Raw genomic sequence first — 17,274 nt, 5'->3', positions numbered from 1 at the left:
GTGAAATCACCTGTTTTAGGTGTACAGATAGAACCAATGCATGACTTTTACTCACTGAAACCAGGGTTACCAAACTCTGTATTTTGAGAACCTAACTCTTTATCCCACTTAGCTTTTTTCTCTTTTTAGCATATTTCTCATCCTTCTTACACATTTTCATTTTTTTTCTTATGTTCATTCTCTGAAGAAATACTGTGAATAAATTAAGCTGTAGCTACACCTCAAGCATGACCAGTGGAAACAGGATACATCTGAGCTTAATTTTGAGCTTCATGGCAAAGGCTGTGAAATCTTATGTACTTGTGATTTCTTTTTTTTTATTATTATTTTAATAAATTTGCAAAACCTAAAAAAAAAAAATTCACATTGTCATTATGGGGTATTGTGTGTAGACATTTGAGGAAAAAACGAATTTCATCCATTTTCGAATAAGGCTGTGATGCACTGTATATGAACCTTGTATTTGAAATAAACTGGGGAGGTAGTAGTGAAGTGCTGGGCTTCAGACCAGAGGATCCTCGGTTAAAAAAAATCTCTAAAGACCCTTGGGCAAGGCTCTTAATCCTCTCCCAGTGTGTAGTGAGCGCCTTTCGTGGCAGCACCCTGAAATCGGTGTGTGAGTGCGAGGTATAATTGTTAAGCACTTTGAGCTTCTGATGCAGATGGAAAATTGCTATATAAATGCAGTCCATTCACCATAAACGGATTGAGTTTAATTTGAATACAGGAGAATGTGTATTTACACCTGCACTCTTATGCACTAAAGCACTATCCAATTGCAATCCAATCAACAAAAAACATTTTAATGCCAGGGCCTGAGTTAATGTGTAAACACTGGCACAAGTATAATTAGGCCTTCCCCTAAGTTTCCTGCCAGCTCATGTTTTACTTTCAGCCAGCCAGTCTGGCTGCTGTTATTAAGTTTGAGACTAGATCCCTTGAGAGTCAAAGAAATTCTGAAATCAAAGGTGTTTTTTTTCTATTTATTTATTTACCCGAAAAGAATGCAGCACATTCAACACGTTTTGAAACTCTGGTGTGACATATAACATCACTACAAGTGACCGAGGAAGGAAGGAAGGAAGGAAGAAAGGAAGGTAAGGAGACGAGTAAGAAGAAGCCAAACGGGACGCACCTGTAGCCGAGGCGCTCTTTTCTTCCTCAGCACCAGTAACAAGCTAGCGCTTTTTTTCTGGGGAATATAGAGTTTGTCTGTAACCGCAACAGTTTGAAACGAATTTCTTTGAAAGTGGTGAATTACAGAGCAGAACCATGAGTGTTGAGGCGTACGGACCGAGCTCCCAGACTCTAACGTTCCTGGACACGGAGGAAACCGAGCTACTGGGAGCTGACACCCAGGGCTCCGAGTACGACTTCACCGACTTCACCCTGCCGAGTCAGACCCAGGGTCAGACGCAGAGTCAGCTGGACAGCCAGGTCGGTGCCGTTATTCCGCACAGCTTTACATAATGTGCTGTTAGCTATCCTCAGTAGCCGCCTCCGGGGTTAGCGTGACGCTCCTCTGTTGCCATGCTATCTTGTTAGCGTGCTAGCTAACTAGCCTGTTGGATAGCATGCTGGTACAGTTAGCATGTGAAGATTCTGCAGCGTTACATTGAATAAACGGATACTTTCAAGAGTTTGCCACTTTGTTAAAGTAGACACAAATGTCCTGACTTTATACTTGGCGTTACTTATACCTGATGGCGTCCTTTGGGGGCATAAAGTAAACACTTGGCACACCTACATAACAAAATTATTTACAGCAACAGTGGACTTTAATTTATTCAACAAATCGTCATGTGTTCTGGTCGACTCCATGTGAAAGATGTTGTCATATTTGGGTTTCTTGATCTCAGTGGTAGGGATGGGGCAGGTTGTATGACAACTTAACTGACTTTGATAATAATATTTTCCCTTTAAATAATGGAGAGTTATTTATCAGTGGAATCTAGTAGGCATGGAATGATACATTCAGCTGATTCTGAATTTGTGTGATTTCTGATGTTTTTTTCTATTCTTTTTTTTAAAGAATGAGTTACAAACAATGGCCAAAAAATATTTATGTCTAAACTGCAAAACAATGCATCCTTCTAAAATGTTAATTGGAATTATTTAATGTTGAGTAACAAAAATAAAATTTTGGATTTTTAAAGCAAATCCCACAATATAATTAATGTGCTGCCTGCCACACAGATGTCTTAAGAAATAAAATAAAGGCTGTGGATATTGTTACAGTAACCATAAGTATGTGTTGGTAGGTTATTATTACGGAGGTCACGTGACACCCTTACCCTGATAGCCTAAATAACCCAAATCTTCCAGAGATACATGAACTAAAAGGATAACTGAAACAAAAAATGTTGGTTAATATGAAGAGAGTGAAAAAACAAAAAAGCCCTGTTCTCTCTGTCTAAGGTGACAGATGTCCCACTTGGTGCAAGACAGTCTTTCACAAATTGCGATGCACTTTGACATGCGTGTTTTATGATCTGACAAATGGCCCATTTGTCAGATCATAAAACACGCATGTCAAAGTGGGACATCTGGTCACCCTATCCCAGTTGGAGAATCGTACTCGGTCTCCCGCATGACAGGATACTTAACACTATTCTAACAAAGAGTTAGAAATAAGCACAGAGTCACAGAACATCATATGGTGGCTGCAGTAATTGTAATCAAATTCAAAGTGGTTACAGTTATGGCAGCTGTAAACCCCTTAGTAAAATCAAATATGTCCATCCCAATTACTTTTTTAATTTTCTGATGGTTCAAATTGTGTCCTTTTATTCTTAAACATTACAAATGAAACATTAGGACTGTCCCACAATATCTGCTGTATCTGTGGATTTTCAAAATATAAAAATAGGAAACTTATAACATCAAGGATTCAAATTTTTACTTCAGAATAGTTTGTTTCTTTAAAGTTAAAACATTCCACACAGATTATTTTGTGGATAATTAATGGAACAGTCATGTAATTATATATCATGATATGTATCGAGTCATGATAGATATATTGGGATGTGTATCATATTGTAGACCCAGTTACATCCTTAAAAGCAGTGGTGGTGTACAGTGGTAAACTTGGATATTTGACAGACCTTCACTGTGTGTGTGCATGCATGCGATTGAAAGAACATTGTAGTTCATTTTCATCTCAACAGATTCCGATCTTCACACACGTCATTTTTTAAGTGATTTGTAATTCATCCTTTCATCCTTGGAATCTTCTGCTATAGTATTTGGTTGGAATAAAAACCTGAAACTTTTGGTGCTCCATAACAAGTGATTATCATCACATCTACGTTAAGCCTCAGTCCTACCAAATAATAAGCCATGAATAATGAGCCACGCATGGGTGTGTCAGCGATTATTCGAAGAATGATCCACGTTTTAAGCTACCACGTATCTGCTACTAAGGCGCGTCTATGTGCCTCTCTGTACCTCACATGTCCCAGGTATCAGCCTCTAGTGAGCCATGACCGACCTGTCATTTGAGCCGTGTCCAGCCTCAAATGGCTCGTGTCGCCGCAGGTGATCCATGTCAGGCCACATATGATCCACGTAGCGACATGTAATGCGACGTTGGTGCACGTTTAGGCATGGGTTTGGTCCAAACCTCCAGCCCTCCCACACCTGGTCCCTTTAAGTGTGGGTTTTCAATTCACAGCATCCATGCAAGATGTTTTCAGACAGTCCGGCTGGTGTGCGCTGTGCGCCAGGCTGCTGTTCACGTGTGTTCCAGAGTCATTAAATGCACCAGACCAGCTAGAACTGAACCATGAATTCCTGGACAGTCACCTGTGCTTCTTCTCGCTGGGTTTATTTCTTCCACGGCTTTACAGTCATTTTGACAACGTTATCCAACTTTTAACTTTGTGTTTGTCCGTTAATGTCTGCAAAATCGTTCTTTTGCGCGCTCGCGTTCTGTGTTCCTACACAGTCGCCTCTGCGCTTCTTCTCGCTGGCTTTATTTCTTACGCGGCTTTACAGTCATTTTGACACCGTGATCCAACTTTTAACTTTGTGTTCCTCCATTAATTTCTGCAAAGTCGCTCTTTTGCAAGCTCGCATTCTGCGTTAATGCTCATCTTGACGTGAGTCATTTTGTCAGCACGCGCAGAGCGCACCTCATCTGATCCATTATAATAAGCTATCATAAACATACCTTTGGAGCTCCAAATGTCCTCTGTGATTCCAGAAGCGATTAGAGGTGTTTACAACATCCAAGCTCTGACAGAAAATGATTAATCCGCTCCAAAATAATTATTTTATATACAGTGTCTGGCACACAAAGTGGGTGGGGTTGTAGTGTGCAAGAGGGCTGAGCCTGCCCAAAATAGCCTTTCCTGTCCTCGTAGCTGCCAAGTGCTTGGAAAATGGGCTTTTAACAGCCTCGTCCTCACCACAAACATGCCTCTGAAATCCTCGTAGTACCTTGTACACAAACTGCCCCACGCTGTTGTTGCTAAATTTTGAATGTCTTGAAATTAGCACCACACTCAGAGATGAGCCTTGTTAGCCAAATATTCTGCCTCTAAGAGCCTCTGAGCCACTGTTCTCCCACTATTGTTAATAACTGGACTCGTACAGCAACAACAAAAAACATGCTACATGGCTCATTATTCATTCTTCATTATTCAGTGGGACCAGGGCTTTAGATTGTAGTTTGTCTATAATACATCTCTGCTCACAGGTTAATGGCCCTGACAGGATGTTACAGAACGGAAATGATGCTGTAGTAAAAGCGAGTCAGCTGCTTGCAGAGTTGAATTTTGAAGAAGATGAGGAGGATACCTACTATACCAAGGATCTTCCTGCGCATGCTTGCAGGTAAGAAAAAAAAAAGAAAAACAATCAAACATTGCACCTGAGTTCACCTACTGGCATCAAACTGTCACAACAATCATAGCAGAATTCATGAGGCCCGTTCATTTTTCAGTGATATGGACATGAACAATAATTTTCTTGATTGATTTTTAGCTGACTTTTAGCATTTTGCATAGCATTATATTAAAACGGGAAACCCTGCCTCTGATGGCACTTTAAAAAGTTAACTATTTTGTGACTTTTATAAATGAATTCCTTTCTGAATTGTTGCACAGATTATTCACATTTATCTAATTAAAACCAGATGACCCTCTGCACTTAAATAATTCATCTCTTGCTGTCCATTTTTCTTCTTCATTAAAGGACATGTCGCATGTTATTTAGTAGGAAAAAATCGATTTACGTCCGAATCGCGATTCTTATTTATTAAGATTCTGAATCGATCCAAAATGTTCAAGAATCAATTTTTAAAAAGCAGTTTTTTAAAACATTTTCTTGCTTACTTGCTGTGTGTACTGTTTGTCAGGCAACGGCCTCTGTACTACAGCGTCCCCGCGAGGGGAGGGTCCAGTGTGCTTCAAACATTCGTGAGCTGCAGCTTAGCATGGCGGACGAAGAGCTAATTCAGCCAGCACTGTCTTTGCTGAAGGCAAATGTTTGAGCGCATTTTGATTTTATTATTTGCTGCGTAAGGAGGAGCTTGACATGACTTATGCAGTGTGCAAAATCTGCAAAATGAAAGTCAAGTACTTCGGAAACACTTCAAATCCGCAAGCCCACATGCGACACCATCATCCGGAGCGAAAAGAAGCGGAGCAGCGGCCTCTGCCAACTACTGACCAGCGCACACTCCATCACTTCACTAAACTGCCAGCCAACTCTGAACGAGCAAAGCAGATAAGTAAATTTGCATCTTTAGAATCACTTGATTAAGCTTGTAAAGCTGCATTTTCTTAAACATAAACATTTTTTAAGTAATATAACTATTTCTCAGAGCTCTTTCAATTAAAAATCGATTCTGAATCGAATCATCACCCCAAGAATCGGAATCGAATTGAATCGTGAGTTGTTGTAAGATTCACATCCCTAGAATTTAATGTCCCAGTTAGCAACACATTATCAAAGTATTCATGTTTGTTAGTCTATCCATGCACATGCGGTAATAGTAGTCGCTGATGTATTTTATTGTGAATTATTCTTCTCGCTCGGCGAGTTGGCAGGTGCATTTCCGGAGAACGTCTTACTTGGCATTTCTTGGTGTGACATACATTTTAGGAAAAGCAGAAACGTCCTGATGGCCGACAGAGTGAAAGCTTTTGAGCTTTAATTTGAAAGAGATGGCTCTGCGAAGATGTACAGACAGGAGGCAACACACTTCACCCCAAAGCTCTTAATTTTTTCAGTCTGTTGGATTTTGGATCCTAACATGTGCTGACACAGCTGTGTGTGTATCGTAGGATGCTGTTTTACAGCCACTGTGAATGCGCACCTGGAATGTCTCCACAATGCTCATAAGTAATTTGATAAACTAAGCATAAGGGTTATTGTGAATACAGATCACAATTACAGAGGTGGATGCATCAATATTTCTAAGTCACTGATTACAACTCGTATGTCTTGGCCTTAATATGTATCAGTCATTAGAGCACATAGACTGTACGATATCTCGTATGATACTGTAAATCTGCTTTGAGTAGGCAACTGTCAAAAAGTGAGTGACCCTACAAGAATGATACCAGTGAGGGAAGCCACCAAGACACCCATGACAACTCTGAAGGAATTACATTTTTGTGGCTATGACTGTGGAGACTGCATAGTGCAATGAGGGGTGTGCAATATGATGTAATGGGTTCATGAATGATTACATTGTCTACTTGATCTGCCTTCACAGGGATATGACTGGTGTCTTGCTCATGGCCTTTCCTCAGCAGCCTGTATGTACAGGCTGTATGTGCAGGCTGCTGAGGAAAGGCCATGGGAGTTCCCCAGAAAGGTATGTCAGATCAAAAGTGAAAGTGCACAGCATTATAATTTCTAGAGGCCAATTTGTTTTGACACCGAGTTGAAAATGAAAGTAGCCACTGAGCAAGTGCTAGCAGTAGTTAAAATGTGTAATGTGTTACTAATGGTGATTTTTCAAGTGAACATGATGCATACGAGTATATTTGCCCATATCTCAGAGGCTGTCAGAGCTAATATTGACAGGAATTTGAAAAAAGGATTTGAAGGAACCTACTTTTTTTATTTATTTTATTTTTTTTTGGGGGGGGGGGGGGGGGGGTCACATTTGAAGAGGTCAGTTTCTTGTAACTTTCTTCTTGTTAATGCTGTGAAAAAGATGTTGGAGAAAGTGTTGTAGAGCTTGAAAACAGCTTAAAAAAAACGACACCAAAACTACCTCTGTAACTGCTATAACTTCTCTTCTGAGGTTCAGTTGTGGTGTACGTACACTCATCATGTGTATGAATGTCATGGTAATTTTGGGCTTTTAATAATGTCTTTGAACTGTTCTTATGCCAGGGTGGAATGATGGTACAGCATACATCATTATGATGTAAAAAAAAAAAAGACTTGGGTGTACAAGTTTGAATTTATTTTCAATCTCCTCCAATCCACACATGGTAAAAATTATACATACAGGCTCAAATATATACATACATTTACTTAAATCTTTTAATGATTAAGATTCCATAGTGACAATGCCAAGACCTGTTTACTCCTTGTTAGTGATCGTGATTGAATACAACTGGTGGTTTGCCTTTGCCAGGATAAAAAGGATGTGTTTGACAGTTCATTGGACTGACAGAACAATGGAAAAGTCCAAGGAACACAGTGAAGATATAAGGAGGAGTATTGTTAATTTACACAGGTTGGGACCATCTCTTGGAGCCATTTCTGCACAACTGCAGATTTCAAGATCATCCGCTTTGCCAGGGTCTTGAAGAAGACCAAAGCTGTCGTACTTCGATGAGAGGAACAACCCAGGACCCACTAAGGCTCAGTCTTGCCATGAACTAGAAAACTGCTGGAACACCACCGTTACTCTCCACAGTGAAGCAAGATTTACATTGCCATGGACTGAGAGGGTGGTGATCAGGAAAGAATCCCCTGCTTCAAAATTGACACCATCAAGATAAACTAAAATTTGCAGCTGCCCAAATGGAAAAATATAGAAAAAAAACATATGTATAAAACAATCACCAACCTCCAAACCAATGATATAGTAATTTCCTCCATGAATTGCAGGTTATTTGAGCATCTTTTTCTGACTTTGTGTTGTGAAGTCATATTTGCAGACTTTTCGATCTGATGCAAGATAACTGTAATTGGTGGGCACACTGCAAAAAACTACTAAAATATGATGGAAGAGGAAGGAGTAAAAATCCAAAAGTGACAAATCACAGCCCTCTGCAGTCTCCAATTTAACAGGTGTGCAGGTTCACAGCCCTGCAGAGGGTTCTGATCTAAAGCAGTTTGGTTCGTCACACCCAGGCATATGTGGAAAACATAACACCATATTACAGTGCAGATAACAAGCAGCATTTTGTTAATAATCACCGGCCTTGAATTCCGCCCTGCCTTGTTTAGGTCCCGTGTCTGAGCACGGTTTAAAAAATAAACGGCTGGTCTTTTAATCAAGGAAAAATGGTACCCACTTTCCTCGAATCGGCGAGTGTCAGTGCTGAACTTCATTTCTTACCTCTGTTACTGGGCACGTCCAGACTGCTCTGTCCGATACATGGGAGGGGTTTTCAATGGAAATACATTACGATGTGGCGGGGCATTTTGCCCGATGTGAGAGAGAAAAGCTGTTATACAAAATCTGTTATATACAGTGTTTATTACATGGAAAACCATACAGAAGCATTGGGACTTTTGCTTTTATCCAGTGAATGCGAGTATCCAGTTTATACGATCACTGTTTAGGCGAGTTTTATTGGACTATAGTTCAGTTGATATCATGGCTGCTGTAATGTTTTTCTTTATTTTGTCTTTTCTGTTGTAGTTATTGTGGGATACATGATCCTGCCTGTGTTGTCTACTGCAACACCAGTAAGAAATGGTTTTGTAATGGTCGTGGAAATACGTCTGGCAGGTAAGTTCCAGTGCTACCTCAGTCATTTTCTATATAGAACTGCTAGTGTACTTGGCAAAGTAAAAGTGATGATAAATTGGCGTTGAAAAATTCCTTGTCACTTCAATCCAGTCATGCGTTCTACCTTCTGGTGTCATTGGAAATATTAGGGGTAAGAATCTCTAAGCACCCCACCCATCCCTGTTTCTTGCTGAGCAACTACTTAGAAAGTGTGTTTGGAATGATGGATAATTAAAATAAACGTTTCTTTAAATAAAACAAATGCAAGGTGCTCATCAGTTGGATGGTTACGTTTATTTCCCAGCAAAGCAAATAAGCAGCAGAAAAGAAATGTGACTGCAGCAGTGATTTCAGACTATTCTAGTCTTCCTGTTAGAAATAGGAAGTCTATTACACACAAATTATGTGCACTGAGTGATAGAATCCTTCAATTAAAAATAAATAAAATGAAAACTCCAACCCGCTTTCTTCAGTGATTCCATTACTTTAGTTTGAGTCTGATTGTAGAGGTTGGGGATCATGTCAATAAAATATTTGACTTGGGGCCCTGTATCTTGGCTGCAGAGTGTACAGCATAGCCCTGGTTTTCAGAATCTGAATGTGGGCCAAGCAAATTCTTGGTGATTCAAGTTGTGATAGTCTGTATTTTGTGACACCATTTCTGCATTTAACAGAAGCTTTATCACTTGTATGATGGTAATTTTGTGTGATGGTTTTTCTTCCTCTTTCTAGTGCAGACACGTAATGGTGTTTCTCAGAAGAAGAAATTTTGAGGCGAGAGAACTTATTTTTTCTTTGTACTGCTGCAAATTGCCAAGGTCTTGAAGAAGACCAAAATTGTTGTGCAAGCATGCTCGTCAACAAAAGTGCTCCACCTGCCAATCAAAAGGATTCTTTTGGCAAAAAAGAACTGTTCTGACACGTATAAAAATGTGCATCACTCGAACCACTCAGTGAAAACGGGGCTATCAGTAGCCTGTAAAAATCTATAAATTAATGGGACTATGAGCCAGTTTGGATCTGGAGGGAGGTTCCAAAGGTGACGTCACGCAAGTCAACATTTTTTGCAGGCTAACAAATCTGAGCATTTCAAAACGGCAGATAAAATCAAGCTAAATTCCCCATGTTTATGGCTTAATATCTCAGGGCATATAGCATCAAAATAAAATAATTTCATAATTCTTTATGTATTTTGTATAGTCCACTCATTTGACATTTCATATACCATTGATATGCGCTTTAATTTCATAACCTAATTGAATGCACGTCCTGCCTTACTTTGACTATTTTCACCTTGGCATAAATTACTGTTGCAATTAGAAAATACAAGTTTCAGTTTGCCAAAAGTAGTAGGTTTAGGTATACTAACCTGTTTGATGGTCTTGATATCATTATTTAAGTATTGTCCATCTTTCAACATATTTAATATTAATCAAATTTTTTTGCTTTTTCCATTCATATATCTAAGTAGTTTGCTTTACCCTTTCCTTGACCCACAGGCTGCTGTCGTCACATTCGGTAAAAAAAAACATGTCCTGACAGCAGCATTAAAAATACATTTTGCTGTTATCCTCGTACATTTAGTGAATGGATTTTAAGTGTGTGATTTCATGTTCAGAGTTTGTGGAAACTTGCACTTTGAGTTAATACTGTCGCTGCTGTAACCTTACGGTGTCTTTAGCAAAAGTAAATGATGTTTCTCTGTAAAGGTTTTCATGCTGCACCAGTCAAGGTCCTAACTGGAGCCACACTGGGACCATCTCCTTGGTTCTTCTTCATTTGCAGCAAATTTTTCAAACCCAGAATCCCAAAAGAGCTTTTTGCTGAAGGAGCAAAAGAACAGGAACGGTTAGGTAGCGATCCTAACCAAAGACACAAACTGTACATAGTGGCACATGTTAAAAGTGTGGTAGCACGACCACACCGGGAAAAAGATATGGTCTGGAAAAAGCACAGATGCTTGTAATCCATAAGAATATACCCTCAGTCAACAGCCAGCTAAAATTTATCAAGCACCTTGTGCATTTCCAGCCACTAAAGATGACATGCGGCCTGCCCGCTGTACAGGACATGGCTGAAAGCTACATCAACAGTAAAGGAGAGCTGATAATATCTCACCTCATTCAGCCTGTTGAAACCAAAGCCATCGGGTCGTAGTTCTGCGGTCGCATCAACACTTCATTTCTGCACAGTGGGAAATTTTATTCCAGTTCTGAGTCCACTGTACTGACAACAAGCAAGTTTTTTGTGTGTAAAGTAAGATTTGATGTTGATTATTAAGGGTCTGCTCCTTTCTTTGCCCTTGACCAAGGCAGCATCTCTATGTCTGGAGTTGGTCCCCGGGCACTGGACTGTGGCTGCCTACTGCTCCTAGTGGTTGGATTGTGTCTAACTGTAATTAGGATGAGTTAAATGCAGAGGACAAATTTCATTGTATGTCTATGTGTACAATGATAATAACGGCTCTTCTTCTGAAAAGTTCATCAGTCTGTAAGCTACTTTTTTGAGTTTTAGTGTCTGCAGACAAACATGGCAGTAAACTATATTTCACTGACCATGTGGGTTTATGCTCTTAGTTTGTATTATTTGTTCTTGGCGTTCGTCAATGATATTGGTCCCTGGATTCAGAACTAAAGGAGACCTGTATACAAGAAGGTAGTTGTTCATTAATAGTACTTCTGCATTTCTTATACTTTAAGCCACATTGTAAATCATCTGGTGAGAGCAAAGTCAAAGGAGGTGACACTGCATAAAGACGGCCCCCTTGGAGAAACTGTGCTGGAATGCTACAACTGCGGCTGTCGCAACGTCTTCTTGTTGGGTTTCATTCCTGCCAAAGCTGACTCAGTGGTGGTGTTACTGTGCAGGTAAGATGCATGCAATTGTCCAAGATCTTGGACCCCACTCTGAGGCGTTAGGGGTAGATGTTTGCAGTTAGCATTTGACACTTGTGTTGATGGTAATACAGGCAGCCATGTGCCAGCCAGAGCAGCCTGAAGGACATCAACTGGGACAGCTCCCAGTGGCAGCCGCTCATCCAGGACCGCTGCTTCCTTTCCTGGCTCGTCAAAATCCCCTCAGAGCAGGAGCAGCTCAGGGCCCGGCAGATTGCCGCCCAGCAGATCAACAAGCTAGAAGAACTCTGGAAGGTGCTACTCTCCCTGTTGTCAATGCACACACCCACCACAATGTTCAGGAAATATTCATGACTTGTACTGTAACTTAAGGCATCACCCGTTATGAATAGAACATTTAATTGTGAAAATAATCAAGAGCAGTTTCTTACCTGTGATTGTTTTTAGAAATTCCCTAATTCCCATGTTTTGTGGTTGCGCCTATGTTTCATGTAGGAAAGCTTAAGTGGGCACAGTGTGTTTAGTGGATGCTGTGCACAAATCTCAGTCTACATTTAAAATTGGCACATGGTCTTTTTACTTGCACAGACATTCTCAGATATAATCACCTGAAGAGGTATTTGCTAGAGCCAAACCAATATGGATTGATTTTTATTTATTTATTTAAAAAAAATGGGGGTGGGGGGTGATATGATGCTGATATTAGGGAGTAAAAAGATTTATGATACAGATATATTTGCTAATATATACATCGTCAGTCCCAAACCACCGGTACACAGACCAGCACTGGGCCACGCAGCGTTTGCTACTAGGCTTTAAGGAAATGTAGAACTATAAATAAATAAGTATGTTAAAGCAATCTTAAAGAAATGCATCAGTACAGGCTTGTGTAGGTGTTAATTTGACATGCAGTCTGAGTGGCACCTATTCTCCCGCTGTCACACCACAGGTACACACGTATACACAAATGCTGGTCAGGTCAGTCATCACAGTCCTCACTTGCTGACTGTTGCATTGCAGTTAATGAGCCAAAAACATGAAGAAAAAGCAAATATTTAAGTCTTTTTCATTACAGGCGGCTTTCTGTCAACTTATAATTGTTCTCCATCAAGGCATGACCGGGCTGCATTGTGACTGGTCGAAAAAAGAGACTTGTCGGATTTCCACTCTGATCAGAAAAGTGTCATTATCATATTGCTGATGAATACAACAAAGATGATGTGTACTGGGAAAATGTTCAGTCTGCACCCATAGGTACAGAGACACCAGAGGCCGAGACCACAAAAAAGAAGATAGCTTATTAAAAAAAAAAAAAATCAGAAATGAATCACATATAAAATATGGTTATATTTTGACCAATGACTTGCATGCTCCAAGCCGGCTGTATGTGATACCTCAAGACAAGCTGTCTCGCGAGGCGATGAAGCTGTCAAAACTGCTTCAACACCTGGAATCCAAGCATCCTGCACTTAAAAACAAGCCTGTTGAATTTTTTGAGTGGAAAAATGGTGAGCAGGTGGGGCAGAAGCAGATGCTGCGTGCCACAACCTTAACACGCTGTTTAGAGAGCGTTGTGGTACATGGCTAACTGCACTGCCAAAGCTAAAAGCCTTTCACGATTGGTGACAAATTAATTTTGCCTACTTTTGCCAAGGACATATGCTGTGAATTTCTGGAAGATGCTGCAATTAAACAGGTGGCATAAGTTCCCCTTTTGGTGACAACTGTTTCAAGGAGAATTGATGAAATTGCATATGAGATTGAAACACAGTTGTTGTAGCGGCTTAATGAGTCACTGTGGTTTGGTATCCGAGGTGATGAATCTACTGATAAAGAAAATAAGGCAATACTGCTGGTTTATGAGCGATGTAGTTTTCAAGGTGATGTGCGTGAGGATATGTTGTGTACACTGATGCTGCCATCAAACACAACTGGGGCAGAACTCTTTAAGGCTTTGATCAACTACATGTCAGGTAAACTGGTCATTCTGGGTTGGAATATGCACAGACAGGGCAGCAGCTATGACTGGCCAGCTGTCAGCACTCAAGACCTGTGTCAAAGAAGCAGCTGATGAATGCCAATCTACACACTGAAGTGTGTGTGTATATATATATATATATATATATATGTATAGATAGAGAGAGAGAGGTCTATTAGAAAAGTATCTATTCGAAAAGTATTTTTTTCAAAAACCATATGGATTTGAATCACGTGTGATTACATCAGACATGCTTGAACCCTCGTGGGCATGCGAGAGTTTTTTCACGCCTGTCGGTTACGTCATTCGGCTGTGGGCAGTCTTTGAGTGAGGAGTCGCCCACCCTCTCGTCGATTTTTTTTTTTTTCATTGTTTAGGAATGGCTCAGAGACTGCTGCTTTGTTTGATCAAAAAATTTTTCAAAACTGTAAGGCACAACTGAGTGGACACCATTCGATAAATTCAGCTGGTTTTCGGTAAAAATTTTAACAGCTGATGAGAGATGTTGGTCTGTAACTGTCGCTTTAAGGACGGTCCACGGCGCCTGACGGCGATCTGCGCTTCGAGGCGGCAGCGTCTCGCCGTTTCAAGTTGAAAACTTCCACATTTCAGGCTCTGTTAACCCAGTAAGTCGTCAGAGAACAGAGAACTTTCAGAAGAAGTCGGCATGAAGAGTTTATTCGGACATTCCATTGTTAACGGACATTTTGTAATGAAAGAACGTGCGGGCAGAGTCGCATGTCGGGCCGGACCCGACCGCGGGGGGTCGCGACAGGAAAAACACCTCCGTTGGAAAACTTAACGGGCAAGTTGGAACATGCCCAATCTGTTAAACAATTTCTCAGTTACTCACTTGTTGAAAGCCATCAAAAGCCGCCTGAATTTTACAAATGGTTTTCAACACGGAGGTGTTTTTCCTGTCGCGGCGCACACAGATTCGCCGAGTCGTCACGGAAACGACTCGGCGAATTTGCGCGCACGTCTTTCATTAAAAAATGTCCTTAAACAGTGGAATGTCCGCATTAAGTCCTCATGCCGGCCTCTTCTGAATTTTATCTGTTCTCTCACGACGTCCTGGGTGAATTAAGCCTTAAATTAGGATGTTTTCAGGTCGAAACAGGCCGACGACGGCGCCTGGAAGCGCTGCAGGATGTCCCGGTCCGTGGGAAGTCCTTACACCGACAGAAACACCCCATAATCTCTCAGCAGCCGTTAAACTTTTCACCGAAAACCAGCTTAATTTCTCGAATAGTATCCACTCGGATATTCCTCACAGATCCAGAAAAAATTTGATAAAGTAACGCGTGCCGTCTGGAGCAGCGTGTGAAACAAAGTAATTCAGCCGAGAGGGCGGGACCACATCTCACTCAAGGCCTGCCCACAGGGAAATGACGTCACTGACACGCGTGAAAAAACTCACGCATGCGCACGAGGGTTCAAGCATGATTGGTGTAATCACATGTCAATCAAATCCATATAGGTTTTTTTTTTTTTTTTTTTATAAAACTGACGGTTAATTTTATAAGATACCTCGTATATCGGTTGGGCTCTAGTATTTTCACTTTCAAAGTAGATGCAGACACTAAGTGAGCATTCTCTGTAAAATTCTTGATAGGTAAATCTCCCATGTTTGTTTCAAAGTTGGTGTAGAGGCATGTAACTGTATTTGGTTTCCATTTCATTTATACCCGAGGCCAAAATATAGCCATCGGGTATTGCGAAGGCTTTGCATCCGTCCATCTGTCTGTGCTCATAAGTCCAGTTATATTACTGTCAGGGTCTTCAGAATCACAGGGAACATTCTTGGGCCACAGACCTTGGACAAGTTCAAAGATGGCTAACCTTGTCCTGTTTTAAGCGGTCGAAAGGTCACATTCTGCTTATTCAATTTGAGGGTATTTCAGAATTGTTATATTTACCGGTATGTCTGATCTCTGGTGGGTTTCGTCTTGGCAGGAAAATCCAACCGCAACCTTAGAGGATCTGGAGAAACCTGGTGTGGATGAGGAGCCCCAACACGTCCTGCTCCGCTATGAGGATGCCTACCAGTACCAGAACATCTTTGGACCTCTTGTGAAACTGGAGGCTGATTATGACAAGAAACTTAAGGAATCCCAGGTCCCGTATGAGCATAATTTAGTATTAAAGAACATTTACCGTATTTTCTGCACCATAAAGGGCACCAGATTATAAGGTGCGGCCTCAATTAGCGGGTACTTAACCCTTACAAAAGGCGCACGCTAAAACATATAGTCTACAAAAAAAAAAGGTCACGGAAGCAAAACAGTGAGTTTATTTGAACTTTTTAACAACTTTGAACTACCGGTATTTAACAGTATGGTACTCACATTATTTTTTATTATGGTTCTGTCACAAATCCATTGAAGTCCTCATCTTCTGTGTCTGAATTGAACAGCTGGGCAATTTCGCCATCAAACACACCAGGTTCCCGCTCATCTTCCCTCTCATCGTCGCTATCGTTTTTGCCTTCAGCTGAATGGTGACTGTAGAGATGCTTCTCCCGGCTGTTCTTTGTTCAGTGACCCATTGCTCGAGTTGGTCTTCTAGCTGTGCCAACCTCGCTTTGTTTCCGCGGAAACTCCGTTTAGTCTTTTTAACTTGGCGCAGTTCATTTTCTTGTTTCCTCTACTTACGTACCATAGATTCATTTATCTTGAATTCTCTCGCAGCTACTCTATTCCCATGAACAACCGCGTAACTGATAGCCTGCAGTTTGAATTGTGCCTCGTAAGCATGTCTCTTCGCTGGCGCCATTTTCGTGGGTCCTTAAACAAATGTTGTTTTGCAGGATACCTGTAGTATACGGTAACTACCGGAGGAGTGGCGGAGGTAAGTGTACGTACCACAGACTCACGGACTCTTCTCTGATTGGTTTATCGCTGGCATCGTACGTACTCTACGCTACCAGCGTACGTACTTTACGTATTACATAATGTTCTCCGATTGGTTTATCGCTGCCAGGGTACGTACTCTACGCTGCCAGCGTACGTACTTTACGTATTACGTCCCTGTGTCAGCGGAAAATGGTCCAATATTCCCACGGTCAAAGACAACGTCAGTCGTTTTTACAGATTTTGGAATTCAGTGCACACATAAGGCGCACCGGATTATAGGGCGCACGGCCGATTTTTGTGAAAATTTAAGGCTTTTAGGTGCGCCTTATGGTGCGGAAAATACGGTAGTAATTTTTACACACAGACTCCTTGCACATTCTAATATCTGGAAATATCATACACTAAAAAAGTTTCACTTGGCCGCTTAATATCATACACTAAAAATTTTCACTTGGCCGCTTAATACCATCTGAGAAGTAATGTGACATGATATAGCTTGTTAGCATTTGAAAATACAGCTGCACTGTTTTCTTAATGGATTAAGCTGCACATACTCCACAACATATAAATTATTTCTGTCTGAAAAATTAAATGCTGACCACAGCATCCTTTGTGACCACTAGGACCCCAGTGATTAACAACAAGGTCTCACAACCA

General features: G+C 40.9%; 1 protein-coding gene and 1 pseudogene across 1 annotated transcript in view; both read left to right on the top strand.

Annotated features, from left to right (window-relative positions):
• Window positions 1-1,092: 1,092 nt before the first annotated feature.
• Window positions 1,093-17,274, top strand: part of LOC117521507 (regulator of nonsense transcripts 1) — a 53,824-nt gene continuing 37,642 nt past the window's right edge. The window contains exons 1-6 of the mRNA XM_034182822.1: window positions 1,093-1,437; window positions 4,700-4,836; window positions 8,840-8,929; window positions 11,629-11,796; window positions 11,898-12,078; window positions 15,719-15,880. Of these exons, the coding sequence (XP_034038713.1) occupies window positions 1,273-1,437; window positions 4,700-4,836; window positions 8,840-8,929; window positions 11,629-11,796; window positions 11,898-12,078; window positions 15,719-15,880 (903 nt within the window). The 5' untranslated portion in view covers window positions 1,093-1,272. The remainder of the gene's footprint in view (window positions 1,438-4,699; window positions 4,837-8,839; window positions 8,930-11,628; window positions 11,797-11,897; window positions 12,079-15,718; window positions 15,881-17,274) is intronic.
• LOC117521508 lies at window positions 10,410-11,175 on the top strand (annotated as a pseudogene).

The sequence above is a fragment of the Thalassophryne amazonica genome, chromosome 12 (genome assembly GCF_902500255.1).
Source record: "Thalassophryne amazonica chromosome 12, fThaAma1.1, whole genome shotgun sequence".
Classification (NCBI taxonomy): Eukaryota; Metazoa; Chordata; class Actinopteri; order Batrachoidiformes; family Batrachoididae; genus Thalassophryne; species Thalassophryne amazonica.
The sequence above is the reverse complement of the archived record's forward strand: the minus strand, read 5'-3'. Positions and strand labels throughout refer to the sequence as shown.